Source organism: Mustela nigripes, chromosome 15 (genome assembly GCF_022355385.1).
Source record: "Mustela nigripes isolate SB6536 chromosome 15, MUSNIG.SB6536, whole genome shotgun sequence".
NCBI classification, from domain to species: Eukaryota; Metazoa; Chordata; class Mammalia; order Carnivora; family Mustelidae; genus Mustela; species Mustela nigripes.
In genome coordinates this window covers 22,400,845-22,425,019 of record NC_081571.1, presented here as the reverse complement: position 1 = coordinate 22,425,019, position 24,175 = coordinate 22,400,845, and the positions used below count along the sequence as shown (strand labels likewise).

At 36.6% G+C, this 24,175-nt stretch overlaps 2 protein-coding genes and 1 long non-coding RNA gene across 4 annotated transcripts in view; 1 reads left to right on the top strand and 2 right to left on the bottom strand.

Annotated features, from left to right (window-relative positions):
- The window catches only part of SERPINE3 (serpin family E member 3), a 31,590-nt gene extending 11,869 nt beyond the window's left edge, over positions 1-19,721 (top strand). The window contains exons 6-8 of the mRNA XM_059378136.1: positions 7,515-7,615; positions 18,312-18,398; positions 18,943-19,721. Of these exons, the coding sequence (XP_059234119.1) occupies positions 7,515-7,615; positions 18,312-18,398; positions 18,943-19,181 (427 nt within the window). The 3' untranslated portion in view covers positions 19,182-19,721. The remainder of the gene's footprint in view (positions 1-7,514; positions 7,616-18,311; positions 18,399-18,942) is intronic.
- On the bottom strand, positions 357-17,197 carry LOC132002885 (uncharacterized). Its single transcript, XR_009400056.1, has 3 exons — positions 17,109-17,197; positions 6,785-6,942; positions 357-620 (listed from the first exon to the last, which is right to left on the bottom strand). It is a non-coding gene; the product is annotated as an uncharacterized LOC132002885 (long non-coding RNA).
- Positions 19,722-19,815: 94 nt separating the features above from the next.
- INTS6 (integrator complex subunit 6) overlaps positions 19,816-24,175 on the bottom strand; it is a 90,360-nt gene continuing 86,000 nt past the window's right edge. For both annotated transcript variants that reach the window (XM_059378134.1, XM_059378135.1), the window contains exon 18: positions 19,816-23,059. In XM_059378134.1, coding sequence (XP_059234117.1) covers positions 22,966-23,059 — 94 coding nt within the window. In that variant the 3' untranslated portion in view covers positions 19,816-22,965. The remainder of the gene's footprint in view (positions 23,060-24,175) is intronic.

The window sequence follows — 24,175 nt, the reverse complement described above, 5'->3', positions numbered from 1 at the left end:
CTGGAGGCCCCGGGTTTCACACTACAACCAGTTCTCTGAGCAGGGAAAGAAGAACAGTATAGTTACCTTGGAGGAATGTGCCCCAGATCTTACCACATCCTAAGAGTATACAACTGTCATTTTTTTCCAAAACCAAAGACACAAGATAATTTATGTCATTGAGCAAATGCCAATATAATTCTGATCAGAAGGCAAATTAAGGTGTAAAAAATTCAAGATTTGTAGTCTCTGTGCTGAAGCTTCTCCTTCTCTCTCAATAGAGTTGAGCTTTTCTTTAAGAAAACCCAGTAGGTACAAATACAAATTGTTAAAAAGTAAAGGTTCTAGATTTTGCTTTTCCAAAGCGAAATTTATTTGCAAAGCTCATTACTTGACAAAGAATTCCGAATTGAAATTCTTTAAATGATAAGCTTCTCTCGTACATTTGAAATCAAAGTGAACTTGTAATTAGTTTGTAGACCAGTATCAAACAAGGACTGTTGTCCGAGGGCTTGGGATACGGATTCCTCATGCTCCTTCCTGCTGGCCACTTTGGCTTTCTCTGCTGTCCAGGCCCTCAGCACCACTGGGCCAGTGGTCTTGGCAGTGCTCCTTCGAGGAGTTAAAAATAAGCCCAGACTCTGAAATAAAAACACACAAAGAGAGATCCAGTGAGTTAAGGCCAAGGTCTAAAGTGGGATATGGCATAACCAGGGCAGAAGGTGAACATAAATCTAAGAGAAAGCCTGTGTCTCCCCAAACCAAATATCTGGACCCCAAATAAAAGTGGAAAGTCAGGATGCCAGCAGATCTCTAGCAGGGAACAGAAGCAACCCTAGCCTTTCTGTTCTGTTTGAGAGAAGCCCAGAGAAGGAAGAGGCACTTTTGATGTGGAAAGTAGACAGAGAGTGCAACCCGGTGCAGGAATCTGTCAGTCTCTTCAGAATGAGGGGACAGATGGTTGTCCTCATCCTGGAGCAGCTGCTGTGAGGAAGAAGCTCCAGCAAGATGCCCAGCTTCTTCGAGAGGTCTCCACTGTCTAATTCCACCTTCAGAATGATCTGAAACACCCCAAAGACAGGGACAGGATGGGGCTGCAGAGATCATAACAACACACAGTATGAATTAACACTTGACCTTGTCCCGATATATTTCTTTTTTATCTCCCTTAGAGTATGGAGTCTACCATCCAGAAGGTTTTAGGAAAATGAGGCTGTTTCACAAGCAAAATTCACCAAGTAAAGAAACAACTTCAAACCCTTGAAGGAATACATAGAGAAAGAATTAAAATGAGGTTTTAGGTCTAAATTTGGGTACAAAATGTTGGACCATGGTAGACACAAGTCATGTTTTGGAAAAGAACTTACCTCTAGTTCTGCAGATCATTGATTCATCATTTAACATGATCTGCTTTATAGCCAGCCTGCATTTTTCATGTAGCAAAAGCAAAAACTTCTGCACCCTGTGGGTAGCAATACAAACATTGTGTGGCATTGAGGTGTGCCTTGGGGTTAAACATCCCCAAACAGTGTATTAGTAGATTCTGGATGAATGATGATGTCTAGCTTCCAAAGTAATATTTTATTTATGAAGACATAAAATAAAATGTATAGGGACAATTAGTCTTCATTAGGGATATTAGTTAACCAAAAGAATAATCAAGAAAGCCAACAAGTGCTAACAAAGGTCATTTATATCCATAATAATGTAATACCCCACAAAAAAGACTAATAATGTCAAATATATATTTGTTTAATGAGTAAGACATTTGGTTATTAGATCGACATAGTAGGAAGCTAAACATGAGCATTTCTTTTCTGACAATAGAAGTGACATAGTGTTTTTTTATTGAATATAATTAACAGACAGTGCTACAGTTTCAGGTGTACAGTGTAATGAATCACAAATTCTATACATTATTCAGTGTTCATCATACTAAATGTACTTTTTTTTTTTTAAAGATTTTATCTATTTATTTGACAGACAGAGAGAGAGATCACAAGTAGGCAGAGAGGCAGGCAGAGAGAAAGGAAGAAGCAGGCTCCCTGCTGAGCAGAGTGCCCGATGCGGGGATTGATCCCAGGATCCTGAGATCATGACCTGAGCTAAAGGCAGAGGCTTAACCCACTGAGCCAGCCAGGTACCCCAATAAATGTACTTTTAATCCCCATCAGCTATTTCACCCACCCTCCACCCACCTCCCCTCTGGCAACCACCAGTTTTTTCTCTGTATTTAAGAGTCTGGGTTTTTCTGTATGTGTCTCTTTTTCTCTTTGTTTCTTATAAGTATTTTAAAAATTCACCAGATCTTATATATTCGGAAGTTTTGGCCTTCCTTTTAAAGGGCTGCTAATCATTGTCATGTGTGGATTATTTTTTTTTTTATGGGCATTTTCTTTTTTTGTTTATTTTTTTTTTCTTTTAAGGTTTATTTATTTATTTATTTGACACAGAGAGAGAGAGAGAGAGATCATAAGCAGGCAGAGAGGCAGGCATAGGGGGAAAGGGAGAAGCAGGCTCCCCGCTGAGCAGAGAGCCCGATGAGGGGCTCGATTCCAGGACCCAGGCTCATGACCTGAGCCGAAGGCAGAGGCTTAACACACTAAGCCATGCAGGTGCCCTCTTTCTTTTTTAAAAAATTAAGATATAATTCACCTAACCATAAAATTCATTCTTTTAAAGCATACAATTTAGAGGTTTTTAGTATATTGGCAAAGTTGTGCAACCATCAGCACTATTTAATTTCAGAACATTTTCATCACCTCTAAAGGAAACTCTGTGCCCATTAGTAGTCCCTCCACATTCCTTCTCCTCACTAGTGTCCTAGGCAACCACTAATCTACTTCCGTTCTCAATGGACTTGTCTGTACCATAAATTTCATATAAATGAAATTGTACAACATGTAGCCTTCTACATCTGGCTGCTCTCACTGAGTATACCGTTTTCAAGGTTCATTCTTGTCGCAGTGGTACATCAGTACTTCATTTTTTTTTATGGTGGAATAATTTCCTATCATATGGATATTCTACATTTTGCTTTATCCATTCATTGGTCTATAGACATGTAGTGCCAGGAAACTTTTTGGCATGTTTTTACATTTTGGCTTCTGAAATACATTGATGTGCACATTTTTGTGTGGGTATGTTTCTTGGTTACCTAGGAATGGAAATACTGAGTCTTGTGTTAACTCTACATTTTATACCTTGAGGACCTACCAGTTTTCCAAGGAGCTATACCACTTTACATTCCCACCAGCAATCTATGAGGTTCCAGTTTCTCCATACTCTTGTCAATACTTGTTATCATCCATCTTTTTTGATAAGTCCCTCTTCATGTGGGATGTGTGGTGGTACAGAGGTTTCATTTTGGTTTGATGAAAGTTTCCAGAGTGGATAGTGGTGGTTGGATAGCATTGTGAATATACTTCATGCTACTGAATAATGTCCTTAAAATGGTAAAATTCTATGTGGTGTATATTTTACTACCGTTTTGGTGTTTTTTTTTTTTTAAGTCCCTCTGAATGGAGGGAAGGATTAAAAAGTAGGGATTTTATAGTGTTTACATTCAGAAACTACATAGTTTTCCTTAGTTACATTGGTAGGATTCACCAATCCCCTTGCCTTCCAGCAATACCCTTCTCTGTGTTTTGGCTTCTCCCTCAGGTTGAAGGCAAGATGGCTGCAACCTGTCTAACCTCACAACAGTGTGTGACAACAGCTTTGGAGAAGAAAACCCCCATTTTTTCTTGTAGCCATCCTAGTTGGTGTGAGGTGGTTTTCTATGGTGACTTTCATTTGCATTTCCCTAATAACCGATGATGTCAAGCATATTTTCATGTGCTTTCTGGCCATTTACACATCTTTTTTGAAGAAATAGCTATTTGAATTTCCTCTCCACTTCTAAATTGGTTGTCTTTACTGCTGACTTGTGATAGTGCTTTATATATTCTGGATGCTAGTCCCTTATTAGATTTATAATTTGCAAATATTTACTCCCATTTTGTGGATTGTCTTTTCACTTTCTTGACGGTGTCATTTGAAGCATTTTAATGAGGTTCAGTTAATTTATTTTTTCTTTTATTTCTTGTGCTTCTTTGATGTCATTTCTAAGAAACCATTGCCTAACCCAGGTTACAAAACCTATGTCTATGTTTTTCTAGTAATTTTTAGTTTTAGCTCTTATATTTTAAATTAATTTTTGTATTATGAGGTAGAGGTCCAATTTCATTCTTTGCATGTGGTTATCCAGTTGTCCCAGCAGCATTAATTGAGAAGACTATTCTTTCTCCCATTGAATTTTCTGGGTACCTTTGTTTAAATTAATTGACTGTAAGTTAATGGGTTTATTTCAATGGATTTAGTTTCAGTTCTAGTCTATAGGCACAAATGTCTATACTTTAGCCAGTATGACACCATCTTGATTACTATAATGTTTAGAAGCAGGAAGTGTGGGGCGCCTGGGTGGCTCAGTGGGTTAAGCCGCTGCCTTCGGCTCGGGTCATGATCTCAGGGTCTTGGGATCGAGCCCCACATCGGGCTCTCTGCTCAGCGGGGAGCCTGCTTCCTCCTCTCTCTCTGCCTGCCTCTCTGCCTACTTGTGATCTCTGTCTGTCGAATAAATAAATTAAAATCTTTAAAAAAAAAAAAAAAGAAGCAGGAAGTGTTAGCCTTTTGACTTAGTTCTTCTTTTTTCAAGATTGTTTTGGCTAGTCTGAGTCCCATACATTTTCATATGAATTTTAGGATCAGCTCATTGGTTTCTGCAAAAAAGGCAGTTGAAATTTTGATGATGATTGTGTTTAATGTGTATATCTATTTGGGAATACTGCTAACAATATTAACTATTCCAATCTGTGAACACAGGACTGTTTTCATTTTATTTATGTGCTCCTTAGGTTCCTTCTATTATGTTTTTTTAGTTTTCAGTTTACAAGTTTTGTATTTTTTTTGTTAAAATTATTTCTAAGTATTTTATTCCTTTTTATGCTATTATAAATGGAATTTTATTTGCAGATTATTCATTGATAGTATAAAAAGGTTGACTTTTGTACCCTGGTCTCATATCCTGCCACCCTGATTAACTCATTTATTCTAAGAATTTTTTCACTCTGTGTATGTATTCCTTAAGATTATATATATACAAGATCAAGTCATTTGTGAGTAGAGATAGGTGTACTTCTTTCTTTCTAATCTGGATGCATTTTATTTCTTTTTCTTGCATAATTGCCCTCCATGCCCTTCGGGACAATGTTAAATAGAAATAGTGGACATCTTTCTCTTATATCTGATCTTAGGCAGAAAGCATTCAGTCTTCACCAGTAAGTATGATGTTAGCTGTAGGTTTTCTGTAGAGGCCCTTTTAGAGACTGAAAATTTTCCCTTCTGTCCCAAGTTTATTGAGTAATTTTTGTTTTCATGAAAGGGTATTGGATTTTTTCCCCACATGCTTTTCTACATTTATTGAGATGATCATGTGGCCTTTGTCCTTTATTCTGTTAATCTGGTCTTTTACACTGATTTTCATATGTTGAACACACCTTGCATTCCTGGGATAAATCCCACTTGGTCATGGTGGGATTTATATTTTGCTGCATTCAATTCACTAATATTTGGTTGAGGATTTTGTGTCTATATTCATAAGGGGTATTAGTTTGTAGTTTTCTTTTCTCGTGATATCATTGTCTGGATTTGGTAAAGGGCAATTTTTTTTACTCAAGATATTTTTGTAGCATTTCTTCTGGGCTGGCCTTCATAGCCATACAAGGAAAAAAAATCACTCTCACCTTTTATGGTCATGCCTCACTTTTACTATTATCTTTAGTTACTAAAAAATATTACCCAGTTTTATCACCTACCATAATCACTGTATTTGGCTTCAAACATCCCCGAGCTTTTTCTCAATATCTCTGAGAAACACTAAAACCGAATTGAGAACAATAAAGTGCATGAGTTATGTTGGGCATTGTTGAGCACTTTACAAGAATTATTTCACTTAATCTTCACAAGTCTAATAACTAAACACTATTATTATGCTCATTTCACACATAAGGAATTGGAGGCAAAGAGAAGTAAAGTAACTTGCCCCAGTTCCCTCGGCCAGTAAGAGGCTGTGCCAAGATTCAAACCCTGGCATTGGACTCCCAAATTCATGCTCTTAACCAATATGTTTCAGCATTGAGAGTTTTCAAAATGGATGTGTTTTAAGTATTTAAGAAAATTTCAGAAGAGGTGATCAAAATTTTTTGAGAATGTCAGCATAGTTGGAGGAATCATGTGTACCTTTTTGGAAAACTATTCTAAAGATCCCAAACATATATTTATGAGAAAATACGATACTTCTGTTTAAAATATTGGTCACCTTGTCTTGTAGATCTTTGATATTAAATGGTCTTGTCCAGTATTTTTACTTTCCTACAAGTTCTGCATAGTTTATAGAAAAAGATCATCTAAATTCTTTTTTTTTCTAGTTTATAGTATTTTTTTCATAGTTTATAGAAAAAGATCATCTAAATTCTAATTTTTTTTTATTTTTAAAGAAAAATAACATGAGCAATCCTTTCAAAGGATCCTTCAACAGTAAAATTTTCAATGCTTTGCCCTTGGAGAAATATTACAAAGTTGGTGTGTTGATTCTTCCTGCTCTCAGGACTTAATAGGAAAACCAAAATTTTTACTTGCATTTCTTCCCTCCTGTGCATCAAAGACACACAATGAACACAGCAAACACAAAAATATGGCTTATCAAATATGAACATATTCAATGACACACTCTATTGTTAATCAACAGCTGCTTTTCTGCACCTACTATGTGAGATGTCTCACGACATGGGAGGTAGCAAAGGGTAGACGCCAAGAGCACAGGCTCTGCATGCAGACAGCCTTGCTTTGAGTTGAGTTCCATCACGTATTCATTACATCATCTTGGGCAAGTGTCCTAATCTCTTTAGGCTTCAGTTTTCTCATCTGTAAAATGAGGATAATAATAACATAGTTATGTGAAGATGAAATTAGATAATCTACATAAAACACTTGTCAGAGTATCTAGTACATTGTAAGCAGTCATTAATTAGTTACTGTTAGGAAGTAAAGAATTGACTGAGATATCCTCTCTTCTCAAGTAGTTCATAATATCATAAATAACAGTAATAGGAAGGAGAATAGTACATACACCAAAAGAGCAGAACAAATGAAGTGTCACTGGGGACTTAGCAACCAAAGGACACAAAACAGCTGGAGAAGAGAGGAGGGGATAACAACTGAATGGAGCTTAGAGGACATGGAGGTAACTCAAAAGCCATCAAAGGAGATGGGGTGGAAAGAACAGCAAAAACAAAGGTATAGAGGTGGAAGAGAGCCCTGTGTGGTCAGAGTAGTCAGTGGGTAGGGTTTAGAAGGAACAGTGAAAAATAAAGCTGAAAATGAGGCTGGAGATCCCTGACTTCCAAGTTAGGGAGTTTGGCAGTCATGTGGTGTGTATGAAAATATTTTGAATGAGATTTTTAAATGAAAGTTGATGGTTTGTTTTTGTTTTTTAGATTCAGGATCCAAAATCATTTCAATTTAAAAAGCATTTTAAATTCTTGGGGAGTCACCGATCTTTTTGATCCACTCAAAGCTAACTTGAAAGGAATTTCAGGTAACATTTCTTCTTTCAAAATTTTTGGCATTGTGCTTGGGGGCAGCTTTGTCATACTTTGATTAAGGGATTTTCATCTACCAAGGCTTCAATGGTACAGTCAGAGTTAACATTATTTAAAAGAGGAAAGAAAGCTTTGCTTTATATAAATTCTTATATAAACATATAAGATGTATAAGCATATTCTATTGCTCCAGATAAAAGCCAAACTTGGGTTGGACTTTGTGGGAGAGGAGTGTTTCTTGAGACCTCTAAGCCCTGTTTTGGAGACCACCTTCAGAGTGAGGTCAATGGCCAGAGAACACAATACAACTCAGCCTCCCTCTGCCTGTCATGACTGAGAGCATGCCAGAGACAGCAGTGCAGCAACAGAACTCTTCATTCTGCCCTCCCACTGTCATGCTAGCCTCACAGTTGCCCTTTGTTTCTACCTCTTCCCTCTCCTGCCCTCCTCGTGCCATTTCTGTTCTCTTCCCATAAACTAACCTTGAAACTCTGTCATCCAACCAAGTTCCTTTCTTCAAATTACTCACGTCCCTGTAATCTTGCCCTAAAGTTGTTCTCCTTTCCCAAGTCCATATTAAAATTCTTTGCCCCTAGTAAATGCGCTGCTACTAATCAATAGGAGCTGTATTTGCTTATGATCTGACAGGGAACTTACACCAAATATTAAAAAAAGAATGGAATGCCAAAACCTTATGTTCCAGATTCTTCTATTAGATTAGCCTTCTAATTAATCTTCTATTAGCCTTCCATTAGATAAACTATTGCTAACTCCAAAGGCTCAGGTTTGTTTCTGCTCTGGATAGTAATAAGTTATTTGTATGAAGATGATGCTGTAGCAAGTATTTTCATTGCCTGATAAGTATTTCTTTGCCTGATAAGCTTCAGAATCTCCATTTTAAATGCTAGAACCTCATCACACAGAGTTTTCTAAAGCTTGCTCAAAATCTTATTAAGCAATCACACACATAAACACACACAAACACATATAGGAATTTGGTCCATAAAAGCAATCTTGGCTTGTGTGTTAAATGTAACTAGACAAGTTAAATGGCAGTTACTTATCAAATAAAGCATAGGAGGAAAGATCTATTCTAGATTTTTTAAAACCCACCAGCACTGTTCTCATTACCTAAACATGCAAAGAGATAAGCATAAGCAAAGCAATAGTCAAGTTTGGGCATAGTGCCCCCAACAATGCTTGATGCACAATGGATAGCCAATAAATACTGTTGACTTGGTTGAATGACGCAACCAGGAATTTTCCCTGGTGACACAGGCATAATCTGATACTGTAGGGAAAAGAGAAAGCCTAGAGTGAAAGAATCAGAGGTCAAGGAAAGGGGAAGGGATAATGAACTTGAGTGTACTCTATCTTTAATAATGTGCAAAATCCAATCACAGTGTCTGTGACTCCAGAACTAGCTAGGGAATTCCTTTTGTTGATGATGATACCATTCTTCCTTTGATCATTCTAGTTCAAAACTTTGGGACCATTCTTAACCTTTTATTCCACACCAATACACTCAATTGATCACTGTGACTCACTGATTGTTTCTTCATAGTTCTTAATCTCTTTGCCTTTATGTCCTAGAAGTACATCTCCAAGTACCATTAATCCTATGTCCTCAAATAGGACTGTGCTTAACCCACCCACAGCATCATGCAGCTCCCCTACTGATAAAGACTTCCAAGGCCCATAAGCTCTCTGGACAAGATATAACAAGCACCCTCGTTTAGAAAGAACAATTTTTCATGCCTTTTTTATGATGTAGTTAAAGTCTATGTAGATTTGTTCAAACCAGCAGAAATACAGGCCCATGGATCTAACTTGTTAAATAATTACCAAGCAGTTAGCATGTGCCAAGTGTGAAGCTTAAATTAATGTCTGTTACTGATAAAACACATCAGCCTTATCTTCTCCCATAAAGTTTTGTTCCTCTAACACGGGCTCACCAAAAAATGATCCAATCCCTGTTTTTATAAATAAAGTTTTAATGAAACAGCCAACTCCCATTTATGTACAGATAATCTGTGGCTGCTTTCCTGCTACGATGGCAGAATTAGGCAGTTGCAACAGACTGCATATGAACTGCAATTGCTAAAATATTTAATATCTCGGCCTTTACAGATAAAGTTTGCCAACTACAGTATTGCTTTCCAATACCCTTCTTTAAACACAATCAAGAGACTAGTCACTTCATTGCCTAAGTGAGCTATTGACTTAGTTATAGAGACATGGTGACTGAATCTTTCTAACAAATAGTTTCATCATTCCTAAAATGAGGTGGCTACCACCCACTTCACATCTTACTTATGGAAATAAAATTATTTAACATACAGCAAAGCATCAGCAGAGAGCTTTCCAGAAAATAAGTCATCAGAAAATGCTGGTCTCCCTTCTTATAACTAATGAGGCTATGAAGCAGTTTTGTGCTTTTGGTAGAAGCTCAAACCACAGGGAATATTTGGCCTTTTCTTTCTATTTCGTTCCAGTGCCCAGAATCATTTTACTTAAGTTCTCCTTCCCCATTTAAGTTCTCCTTCCCATTTAAAAGTGACTTGTCTCTTCCTTCATGGCATCAAATCCCTTCCTGTTGCCTTAAAAAAAAAAAAAAAAAAAAAAAACAACAACAAAAAAAACTTGTTCAGTATGATCTCAAGGCCTAGCTGAGCCCAGGTTATAATTTTTCTCCCTAGACATCCTTGACACTACATGTTATAAAGCTTTTAAGAGTAATTCCAGTTTCACTTACACAAAAGGTACCAGCTGGATATATACTTCTCAAGCAATCAAAAGGATCAGCAGGCTTTGATACAAACCCATGCTTCCTAATCCAAGAAATACTACTTTTGCATAAAGTTAAAACTTCAAAGAAACATCTTTTTCTTGACTTTTATAAGTGAATAATTAGTTTCCAATGTCTGCTCAGTGAGAACTACAAGCTCCATGTTACTACAACTCAAATGAGAAAAACACTCATAGTTGTTTGGATACATACTGAAGTTAACTTATAGCACACCAGATGACTGATCAGAACTGCAATAGAGCATCAAGATGGTGAGATAGATCATTTCCAACTTCAGTCCCCCTCCTAAGAAGACCAACTAGCCGCTGTCCATAGACAAGTCACCACTGTGTAAATCCCAACACCCTTATGTGAAACTGAAGCACCACTCTGAACCACAGAGACTGAGAAGACCACATTATATTGGTAAATGGAGCAGCTACACTTGGTCTGTATCACTCCTCCTCCAGGCAGGCACAGCACTCACCAAGAGTGCCCTCTCAGGCCTAATATAATTTCTCCAGTGAGAAAAGAAAACCAAGGTGGACATCCAACTCTTCCAGTGTTGCAGGACACTTTCTGGAAAATCCATTCAAGTCTTGCCTCCTGGGGAAGACTTAGGAATCAGATAGAGAAGGAGAATGTGGGAGGCAAGACTTATACTAGTCAGCATTCAGTCCTTGGCAGACCATATTCCTGCCTGTAGCAGTACCCAAGCAAAGACTCCAGCCATCAAGAATGCCCATCTGCAAGGCCAGGCTGGTAGCCCCAACCGGCCAGAAAGCATGGCTGGCAATTCTGCCTGATTTGGATCCCTAGTCAATGGACCATACTACCACTCTACCTTGCAGGAAAGCAAATTCACAGCCCTACTCAACTGCTAGGCACAGTCTCAAGTCCCATCCATCAAGGAAGCCTGACAAGAGAACCAGTTAGTTGAGAAGCCCATCCTACAGCTCTGCTTGGGCAGAGAGCCTGGCCAGCAGTCCTTCCCAACTGTTGAGCATATCCCCTACCTCCACATAACCAGGGAGTTTGAAGAATGACCTTGGGGAGCCTTGTAGCCCAATCCACAGTGCTACTAAGTCACAGAGCCCAGCTTGTAGCCCCACCCAACTTCAGGGCACAGAAGGCAGCCCCACCTGAACATGGAGCCCAACCAGCAGCACCATCCAGTTGGGAAGCACAGCATAAGACTACCTGACCAGGAAAGATTGTAGAGTCCCTCTCAGAGTTACCCAATTATGGTGTCCAACCAGTGGCACTACCCTGTCAGGGAACACAGCTACAACTTCATTGACTAAGAGTTGATTGTAGTCTTAGGGACTCAACCTCACTGTGAAAGGATTGAGCCACTAACTCTGACATAGCCAGAAGTGCCACCGGAACAGCAAGCCCACCCAGCAGCACTGCTTGAATACAAACCCAACCAGCAGCCCCACCCAGCCACAGAATTAAGGCAGCAGCAGCCCCCTGCAAACTCAAAGCATATGGAGAGGTTTTGCCCACACAGGGATGATGACAGTAAGCCCTAACCTGCCCACAAATTCTACCAGCTGATTGGTAAATATCTTTCCTTACCAAAGCAATCCTGTAAAGCCTGGAAAAGGAGACCCCTTACTGAAATGCACAGATACCAATACAAAGAAGCAAGGACCATGAAAAATGAGAAAAATATACCATTCAAAGAAATTAATAAAGCTCCAATAGCTACCCTAAAAATGTGGAGATGTTTGAACTGTCTGACAAAGAATTCAGAACAATCCTCTTGAAGAAATTCAGCAGACTACAAGAACACAGAGACAACTAACAATATTAGGAAAACAATGCACAAAATAAAAAGTTCAAGAAAGAAATAGAAACCATCAAACAAAACCAAACCAAGAAACCCAAACAAACGGAGATCCTAAAGCTAAAGAATAAAATGACTGCACTGAAGAATTCAATAGAGAGCCTCAACAAGACTCAGCCAAACAGAGTAAACCATCAACTGGAAGATAAATCATTTGAAATTACCTAGTCAGAGGAACGAAAAGAAAAAAAGAATGAAAGGGTGAAGAAAGCCAATGGAAATTGGGGACATCACAAAAGAAAAAATATGCTCATATGGGAATCCCAAAAGATGAAAGGAAAAAAAGGGAAAGCCTACTTAAAGCAATAATGGCCAAAAATGGGGAGAGAAATGGGCTTGCATATTCACAAGGCCCAATGAATCCTAATAGGTTGAACCCAAAAAGGGCTAAACCAAGACACATTACAATTAAATTGTCAGAAGTCAAAGACAAAGAATTTTAAAAGCAGCAAGAAAGAAGAAACAAGCTACCTAACAAGGGAACCCACATAAGATGATCAATGGATTTCTCAACAGAAATTATAGGTCAGGATAGAGTGGAATGACATATACAAAATTTTGAAAGAAAAAAAAATTGTCAATCAGGAATACTATACCTGGCAAAGTTGTTCCTCAAGTGAAGCAGAGATAAATCTTTTCCAAACAAAAAAGAAGATAAGGAAATTTATCACCACTAAACCTGCCTTACAAGATATGCTAAAGGACATTTTTAAAGCTGGAAGGTGCTAATTAACACTATAAAAATGTATGAAAATGTAAAAATCACTAATAATGGTAAGTATATAGTCAAAATTAGATTCTCTAATATTGTAATAGTGGTACAACTAGTCAACTAGTCAACGAATTCAGTAAAGTTGTAGGATAAAAAATGAAATACAAATATGCATTGTGTTTCTTTACACTAACAACAAACTACCTGAAAAAGAAATAAAGAAAACAATTCCACTTACAATTGCATCAGAAACAATAAAATGCTTAGGAGTAAATTCAACCAAGTGAGGTGAAGTATCTCTACATTGAAAACTATAGCACACTCATGAAAGAAACTGAAAAGGACACACATAAATGGGAAAACATCCTCTGTTCATGGATTGGGAGAACTAATATTGTTGAAGTATCTGTACTACCGAAACCAATCTTCAAATTCAATGCACTCCCTATCAAAATTCCAATGGCATTTTCCACAGAAATAGAAAAAAAAAATTCTAAAATTAGTGTGAAACCACAAAAGATCCCAAATAGCCAAAGCAACCCTGAGAAAGAACAAAGCTGGAGGCATCACACTTCCTGAGCTCAAACTCTATTATAAATCTATAGTAATCAAAACAGTATGGTACTGGCACAAAAAGAGACATGTAGACAAATGGGGTAGAATCAAGACCCCAGAACTAAATCTGTGCATATAGTCAACTAATATTCAACAAAGAAGCCCATAATACCCCATAGGGAAAAGATAGTCTTTTCAATGAATGGTGCTGGGAAAACTGGATATTCACATGCAAAAGAATGAAACTGGACCCATATCTTACAACACTCACAAAAATCAACTCAAAATGGATTAAAGACTTAAAATATCTGAAGCCATAAACTCTTAGAAGAAAGCATAGGGGGAAAACTCCTTGAAATTAGTCTTGGTGATGATTTTTTGGATCTGACACCAAAAGTATTAGCAACAAAAGTAAAAAGAAACAAGTGGGACTACATCAAACTTAAACATGTATTCATACCAAAAGAAATAACAAAATGGGAAGGAAATTCTGCAGAATGGGAGAAAAGTTTTGTAAAACCACATACCTAAGGGATTAATATCCAAAATATATAAGGAACTCATATAACCTAATGGCAAATAATAATAACAATCTGATTTTTAAATGGAAAAAGGATCTGAATAAACATTTTTCCAAATAAGATATTCAAATAACTAACAGGTACATGAAAATGTGCTGATTATCACTAATCATCAGGGAAACGCAAATCAAAACCACAGTGAGCTATTACCTCATATCTCTTAGAATGGCTATTATCAAAAAAATAAGAGATAACAAATGCTGGCAAGGATATGGAGAAAAGGAACTTTGTACACTGTTCACAGGAATTTAAATCATTCCAACCATATGGAAAGTCCTATGGAGGTTTCTCAAAAAATAAAAGTAGAACTACCACATTATTCAGCAATTCTACTTCTGAATATGTGCCCAATGGAACTTAAATCACTAGCAAAGAAATAACTCCACCTCATGTTGATAGCAGCATTATGTACAATAGCCAAGATAAGGAAAAAAAAAAAAATCTAAGTGTCCATCAGCAGATGAATGGATAAAGCTTTGGTATATATATTTTGATGGAATATTATTAGCCATAAAAAAGAAGGAAATCTGCTATTTGCAACAACCTAGAAAAACCTTGAGGGCATTATGCTAAATCAGAGAGAAAGACACTGTATGATCTCACATGTGGATTCTAAAAAAAAATCAAAGTCACAGAAACACGGAGTAGAGTGAAGGTTGCCCAGGGCAGGGATAGGTAGGAGTTGGGGGGTTGGGTGAAGGTGGTCAAAGGGTACAAACTTCCAGTTATAATTCTAGGGATGTAAAGTACAGCATGGTGACTATAGTTAACAATGCTGTATTATATATTTGAAAGTTGTGAAGACAATAGATCTTACAATACACACGAAAATTGTAATTATGTGAGGTGATGAAGGTGTTAACTAATTTTACTGTGATGATCATTTTGCAATAGATATATGAAATCATCACATTATATACCTTAAACTTACACAATGTTATATCAATTATATCTCAAAAAGCTGGGTGGCAGGGAGAAGTGGGCTTGAGGAGAATAGAGAAACAACTGACCATAGCCTGGCTTCAGAGGCCATTTCAAATTCTTTTTAGCACTCTCTATATATATCCGGGGCTGGGAGCTATATGACACATTCCACCTGTTACAACTAAGTGATAAGAAGATGAGAAAGATAAACTAGCAGCAAATTCTGGCAATAAATGTTTCAATGCCACGAAATTTGCCAATAGTAAATAGTAATAATTGGAAGGACAAATGACACAGACAAATGACACATTTTGAGAACCTGAGGTTCCAATGTTGGGACATCGATTTACATTTTGCAATTCTTGTGTTTACACAGTGTCATTATGAAGACTTTTAAACCCTTTGAGAGTATGATCAACCCCACACAAAAAAATGATGGTCCCCACTAACAAAGGGGAAAGAGGCACCGAAACAATCATTTGGATGAAACTTGCCTAAGACCCATTCTGTGGTTTACCCCTATGATTCTATAGATACCAACCAACACTTCCTTACAAGTGACATCCAATTAGAGAACATTAAGACAGCTGTTTTTATGGGGAAATGAAACAAATGTACGTGAGGAGTGTCTATCATTCATTCATCCAACAATTACTGAACACAATTATGTACCAAGCATTATTATGTTAGTTAGGTGAATTTAAAAATATTTAAAATTAATGAAACAGCTTCTGCCTTCTAGGAGCTAACAATCCAAAAAGAAAGGTTGACATGAATACTTGTAGATAGTATAGAAGAGTGGAGAGTATGCCAGGAAGGAGGGTAAGAAGAATCTTAAAACACTTGGCTTTGGATATTGAAATGTAATATAGGAGTAAATGGGTTTAGGATGGACGACAGTTTTCCAGAACACTAATCTAGTAAATCTAGAGACAGGAGATGATGCGGGTCATTCCGTGGCTAAACATTACATATTATAGTTCTCCTGCAGAGATTCACTACAAACATCAGCAAATAAGCAGCTCTAAGAAGTTCACTACTAAAAACAAAAACACAAAACTATTCAACCTGCATTCCCTGTTTTAATTAATCATGGATCCCTTTTAATAGCATAGCATCTATAAAAAATCTTGGGAACAAATTTGGGGATAACATGTTGCATGAAAACATGGCACTAAATAGCCATGAGCACTCAAGAAGATGAACACAAAGCGGGAGAATGCCTTTGTGTCTGGATTCTTCTGCATTGCTTTCATTAGTTGCATAAAATAGTTACTTGACAGAAATAAGCAAATAGAGATCTGTCATACAAGATCAAGCAAGAAGAGAAACACAAACCTACAATGACTCCTGAATTCTTATTTTGATCACAAATGTTTATGATCTGAAATGTTTAATGCTTACTAGAGATAAAATTTAAGAGAGGTGTGGATGCTGGGGCAAGACAGGCCATGGGTCTTGGCTCAGTGTCTGTGCAAACGTGTAACTGTCAACTATTGGACCACTCCTAGTGTGATGGAGAGAAGCTATGCTATTTAATTGAAACTTAAAAAATTCTAATAGCCAAGCCTATCTAACTAAAGACTCATTCATACCAATTGGTCCTATTTTTCACATTGTGTCAAGGTGCCTGGACTCTATCACAACCACATTTACTGTATCTTAGTTGGTAGAGTTTCATAGTGAACCTCTGTTGACTTCATGGACACTGATGAAATGTTCAGGTACCACAACTCTATAATGAGGTCACAGGTAAGTAAAACCTCATGAGCATCAAAGAACCATTATTTAGCCAAAAAATTCCAATTTTGACACTGCATTTCAGTTTACTCAATGAGCAAGTGAAAGAAACTATGAATTAGAGAGAAATTTCTTTTCTAAAAGATCTTACAGAAAAAGACCAACTGCTAAAATCAATCAGATTCTTCACTGGTTTTAGGACAAATGAAATGATACCAGTGAATGCTTCCATTGATTTTTTCCCTTCCTCTGACTTTTGTCTGGTCCCCTTCAATGATGCTGGAAAATAACTGTTTCTTACAACAAATATAGCCAACTCACAATTTCCTGTGTATACCTTATTTAGAAGATGGATGAATTGCTGCATATCCTATACTCGGCTGGTTTTATTCTCTCACGACATTCATTTGCATCTCCTTGTATGTGCATGAAAAATGCAAAACAATTTAATTAGTCTAAGATGAAACAAAGAAGCTCTCTCAAAATACAATATGTAGATTGAAATGATTATTTTAAGACTCATGCCACAGATCCCTTTCCAGTGGCACGCTGGAGTTGACTAGAATACTTCTTGCAAGGTGCTATTTTTTTGTGGAGGGGTGGGGTGGAAATGGGCTCTGCACGGTCAGAAAACCTGCCCAATTTCTACTTCTTACCAAGTGTGTGACCTCAGTTCACTTAACAGCGCATTCTCAAATCAAAGTGTAGGGAATAACCACAGAGTTTCTGCTAGTTCTAAACATTCTTATATACCTTCGTTATGTCAAGTACAACATCACTGCAGGGAGTTGTTTAAAATGCTTAATGGTTAACTTACAAAAAGCTATCAATTTCTCTAACTTAATCATTCATAACTTAATCATTCATATCCCTGTTTGCGAAGCTTCTTCGAAACTGTTAGCACACAACTATTACAGTTCTAACCACTTATTACCTTTGCAGATTCTAGACCATGGGGCAAATTATTGCATGACTGCATTCAGTATACTGAATGTATTCTGTACACTTAGTATACTGAATGTAGTCATGCAGCTTTTAGATATTTTTTAATACATTGAGTTATGACTTTTAAGATCCATTGAACAAACCTGTGACTGTCATTTAAAGGTGGCTCTTAAAACGCAGTCCAAGAAAACATTCAAGGGAAATCATCTCAGAGGTTGGCTGAAAATGCAGATTCTTGGACGCCAGAATCCATTTTAACACGTACTCTGGCAATTCTTATATGAAGTTTAAGAAGTACTGGCTGAAGTAAAGATTTCAGTATTAACTAGAAATTATTTTTGAAAACTTTTTAAAACAGGGCACAGCTCTATATATTAATTTGGGAGGGATTATTTATTAAATTCACCAAATCTGAGGTCTTAGAAGTCACAAAAAATATTGCAGCTTAAGAATTTTCCAGACAAATCTCTCCCTAGCTATAGTAAGCAGCAGGACACTGTAATTAAGTACATTCTTTAAAAATACACTCAAATCCTTAAGCTAAATGCATTAAAGATGGAAATAAGCAATTCACATTTTTATTTCCCGGGATTAGGCCAAGATGACTTTTATGTTTCTGAAGCAATCCACAAAGCCAAGATTGAGGTTTCAGAGGAAGGCACCGAGGCATCAACAGCCGCAGGTATGTTCAGAAAGGGGTTGGCAGCACTCAGTCACACTGCTTGCCCTTATCTGCCTTAGTCACATTTATCCAGTTCAATCTTCACATTTCTAAACCTTCCCACTGAAAAATCCCAAGTCCAGATGTGGTAGCATTTTCAAAAAAAAGAAAAGAAATTTAATACAGAGCAAGGGCTTGAAAAATGATGGAAGAAATCCATTTTGAAAAGGATTTGTCCCATCATCCCCATCAATAAGGAATGAAGTCATTCTGAAAATTTAACTTTAGTAAGGAATTTATTCCAAGGAGTACTTTGAAAATGGGACACAGGGTTGGCTAAATGTCTTAATTTTCCCATTAATTTCCCTTAATTTTCTGACACCTTCTTAACTTTCCCATTTGTACCCCCAGCATAAGACTAAACAATGAAATGTTATCATTAGGATGTTTTTATTTCTTCAAAAATCAAGGGATATAACTGACTTCATATCCAATTTTCATAGCGACTTTCCTCAAATGAATAGAAAATGCATTGGGATTCTTCTATTCTTTCTCTCTCCTGCAGCTCTGTTGTTACTGAAAAGGTCTCGGATTCCTTTTTTTAAAGCAGATCGGCCATTCTTCTTTTTCCTGAGAGAACCCACCACAGGTAGGACAGTATTTTTTGACAGAATTCAGATCAATATATATCAACATCTCTCTAGCAACAAGCACCCATTTGTCCGCTGTGGCCTAGAACAAGCATTCCTTCTAGCTAGTTTCTATGGTTTCACAATCTTCCCAGTTTCTTGTCGTGTATCCTGAGAAAGGGGAGTGTTCCGTAACTACAAAGGAAAATTAATATCCTCCATGTTGTTTTTTACTTCTCCTTCAGCTCATTTTTAGTTGACGTGGGTTTTTTAAAAATTCAGGTTTCTGCTGCTGGGGAGACTTAGAAAGATCATCAAAGTAAAATAAATGTAAATCTTGATCCCCCCCCCACTCAGTTGTTGCCTTGCTTTCTCATCTCTGTAGGACAAAATAGTTCCTTCAGGGGACTAGCATCTCCAAGTAGCCTTCTGACTCAGCAACCCCAGTATTCTAGTGAATGCACCAGGATTTCTGTTTTTGTTGATCTTTCTCATGCTTGCTGAAATGCCACAAAAATCAAGTGTTTGCCCTAGTACTTCTAAGTCCCACTATACAATCTTGTCTTAAGCCAAAGATGGTATGGTATCGGCAAAGCCTTAGCACATCAGAAGGACAAGCAGAGGTCCTTTCAACTTCAACAATGAACAAAGTACTCAAATTATTCCTCTCAATGTTCCCCCTCCCCCGACAATCATTTATCAGCCTGGGAAGGAAAAGAGATTCTCAGTAAAGAGTTGTTGGCAAGTTGAAACAATGTGTTAAAAAGAAATAGGATGGAACAAGACTAACAAAATCAAGCAAAAGTGGATCTACTTTAACTAAACATCAGGCATTATTTTTATTTATGGAGAGAAAAAAGTCAAAAGTTAGAATGAGAATTACGCATAGGTTTTACACAAATTGTTAAGGAAATACTGTCAACATCATTTTATCTGAGAATCATTTGCATACTGCTGTAACTTGTGCTAGAAATCAAAGGAACACTTTTGTGACAAAAAGGATGAAGATAATCATTCACTAGGAAATAATCTATTTGGGGAGAAAAAGTCCATCAACAGAATATAATCCTCCTAGGATTTCACCATGATCATTCCAACCCCATATTTATTAGATGAAATCGTCTCTTATCACTCAGAACAGGCAACAGAGAGCCCTCTCTTAAGAAAGGATACATGTCAAAAAAATGAAAGATGAAAAAAATGACAGGTTCTACTTCCTCAAGAAACAGAGACAGGACTAAATGTGAACAGAAAGATCATTGTCAAAAGCTGATCGCCAATAAAAGTTGATGACAGTTAAAAGAGAACAATTTCTCTTGGAATTCAACTGCATAAAAATGACGTAAAACCTTTGAACTAGTGAAAGGACACACCACTATTTCAATGATAGGAGTTTTCACAACTGCCTCAATAAACAATGGAAATAAAAGCCTAATCCAAAACCAATTCCATAATCCGCCGCACATCTACATATAGTCCTTTTGAGTTTATTTACTCTTTCTGGGAGGTATCTGCCCACATGATTCAAGGCAAAGTGACTATTCTTCTGGTGAGAGGGGGGTATTAGAGAGATAGGAATCAGTCTCAACACTCCTGTACACCAAACTGATAAATCTTATTGATTAGGGCAAATAATATCATTGACAATATCCATATGGGAACATTAAGAAGAATGATCTTAATCTCAAGATTAAACTGTGGAGAATATCCTTTGTCCAGCCTAAAGCCAACTGGTGATCTATAGGGCCTAAGAGGCATGATATTCCCCTCCCTCCCCTTTGCTCACAATTCTATAGTATTTTACTAATTTAACTAATATGCCCAGTTTCTTAAAATTTAAAAAACCTTCAAGATGGGATATTAAGCTTGAGTTTCTCGAATGGTTTCAAATCTTGTGACTAGGTTTTGGATGAGGCAGGCTATAGAGTATGATGGCAGAGAGATTAAGGACAGAAAGAGGAGACTGAAGAAAACTTTTTCTTCCCAACTCCCTCTAGGGTTCATCCCAAAAAATGTATAAGGTGAAGGGTTTAGAGGATTATTACTTCATGAGCAATCTCTAAAAATGGAAGTAAGAACTTCCTGATAAGGAAAGCTGCTAAACATTGGGAAAGACTGAATCCCTTTCCTAAATATTCTCAAGTATGAACTTTTATCTGAATGACTTGTAATCCCTTCTATTAATCACAGAATCAAAATATACATAAAGACAATTTAAGACCACACAGTGTATTCTGGATTTTGTGTAGCTCCTGAATTTAGCAGTGACTCAGGTAATTACCTTAACAATTCCATCTATTAAATGATATCCTGCTTTAAAGGTGTTTGTAGAGGTAAAAAAAGGTTTAAAGAATTGCATATGAAAATACTATGTAACATTACATCAAATGCCTCTTTTTCTTGACAGGATTTGTCTTCAGCATTGGGAGAGTTTCAAATCCCCTAAATTAAAGAGATCTCAAGCATATTCTCCACTTTCATCTATGCTTTTCTTCATAAAAAGTTACAATTGCATTCTGCTATACCCTTGAAATCTTAAAAATGTTCTGCTAAAGTGTAAAAAGATAAGGGTATGTGATTTTCAAATATTATGAAACTAAAATTCCATCAATTTTACTATAATTTTATAAATTCATTTTGCCCTCTTTTAATCTAAATGTATTTTAACCTTCCTTTCTATTGGTTACCCCAAAAGCACTACAAGGCACAGCAGTGATCTATGAAAGGGGAACGAGTGAGGCTGGTCATAGGGTCACATCCTCAGTGAAGACACATGAGGTCATGTTGGACTGAGCGTGGACAGTGAACAGTGTTGGTTTTTCCTTATCCTGGGTAATTCAGGGGGAATGCACAATGAGCAAAGTCATCTGAAATGTTTGCTTTCTATTTAGCCTCTAAACAAAATGGAGAGTTTATATATAAGAATAGCAGAGGAGAACAAAGAGATCCTCTTTGAACCCCCAATTTGTTGTGGGACTTTTGTAAGCATGGCATCAAGCTGCTAAAGACTAGACATTTCAGAGTATGTGATGTACCTCAAACTTACAACTCCCTAACTAACAGCTTTAACTTATTGCCATCCATAATCCTAGTGAGAAAGGAAAAAGGTGTTGGGACTAAAGAAACCAATATTAAAGATGTCTGCTTTTAAACAGCTTTTAAAGTGTCTGCCTATTTGCCCCAGATACCATCATTTCTATTACCTAGGCAGAAATGGGAGTATGTTGGTGTGGCCAACAAAATCTAAGAACACAGAGTAAAAAGACAATGCAGGTTATGTAACAGGTAATTACAGTTAACTTTAACAAATATGAACTTCAAGTGGTGTATTTTTCCAATGCTTAAAAAGCAAGGCCTTTAAAATTCCATTATCCTTAAGATGGTTTTAAATGATTACTTTAAATGTGATTATTTCCTAAACCACACAAGAGTAAAATAGAGCATTTATTGATGGAATAACAAAAGTGCTTTTCTTAAATATTCTTCAAAATACATTTGTACAACTTACAATAATATATCCAAAATAACTGTATATACAAAACATTACCTAGTTTTAATGTATGTGCTTTTTTCCCCAAAAATTACAAAGTAACTTCTTTTTTATTTTTTTGGCAAAGTTCAACCTTAACAGAGGTGACAATTTTAAAGGTTGGTTTAAGAAAATAGAACCTGAGGGAAATTGACACGCAAGAGTCAATGACAAGCAAGAGATTTGGAGGAATATTTTTAGTTTGTTAAATAAAAATGTGTTTTAGAGTGATATTTTTCACATTACAAAAATAAACCAAAATGAAGAAAAGGTCACTGTAAAATGATGGAAAAAGGATCTGTAGACTTTCTCTTAGTATTTCAAATAGCCAACAATGCATGTCAAAAAATGAATGCAAGATCACAACAGTCTTGTATTTACTTTGTATTTGGAGAAGATAGTGAAACAAGTGGCCACATTCTGTTTTCTTTTAATTGCTATTAATATGGTTGATCTGATTGGCTCTTCGATGAATTTCATCCAAGAAGTTCTCCAGTTGTTCTATTAGCATTCGTTTTTTAAACCTGTATAAAAAAAAATAAGTAATAGCACTCTCAATTTCTTTTTAATGGATATAGATCAGTATAATTGGTTTTGTTTTGTTTTTAAGAGAGCAACTGTCTTGGGAAGATTTTTCAAAGGAAAATGAAAATGGAAAAAAACAACTTAATGATATATAAAATTCACTTGAAGATAAGCAAATTATTTTATCAGTGCAGAATTACAGTTTGTTCCTGAAACAAATAATCTAGGCCCAGGTATAATGGAAGCAGGCTATTTTTTCTACATCCAAAAAGAAAAACAAAAAACCCCTAACATTTACAGGGTTATAAATATTCCAACAAAATTTGGACTCCCAAAGCAACGACTCCCATAGCTTCTGATGCTCTTTAAAGTTGAATGTTTTGAAAGGAATGTGAAAAAAGTAGGAGTATAACCCTCACAAAACCAAAGAAGAAATGAATAGTTGGATGGTAACATTAAAAAACCCTTGGGTTCCACTATTAAATTTGAGAGCTAACAAATCAAGAATAATTAGGTATCTGTGGCTATAGGATATAGCAAACATTTAACATTCAAGGGGCAATTTGAAATTTTTTTCACTAATACAGTAGACTAAAATTGCATTCTCCCACATAAGTACTAATACTGCTGCTGCTCACTGTCCAATCTATACCCACTTCCTTTCTATTTGTAAATTCATATGCATAGCCACCAGAATATTACCAATCTCTCTAAAAGGGGGCAGAAGTAGAGGGCAAGCATTAGGACTATAGCTAGATCCATGATGAAGTCTGAGTTGATAAAACGTTACATAAAGAAAAGAATAGGTTAAATATTCAAAATAAATAACATGAAAAGTTATGGCCTTATCTTGAACCTTCAAAGTGGCCTATGCTCTAGCCACTCCAAAAAAAGAAAAAAATTTACTGCTCTATCTAAAAATACCTTTATGTGTACCATGGAAGAAACTGGGCAACCATTAAAGGGTGGGTATATTTAGAAGGTCAGATAACACTAAGTTTTCTTAAAATACTAAAGAAGTATTAAAAGAAAAAAAATGTTTTTTGTACTCACTAAACTCACAACTACGATTTCTAGTTAATTGCACTTCATAGTTACCATTTATAATCTTGATC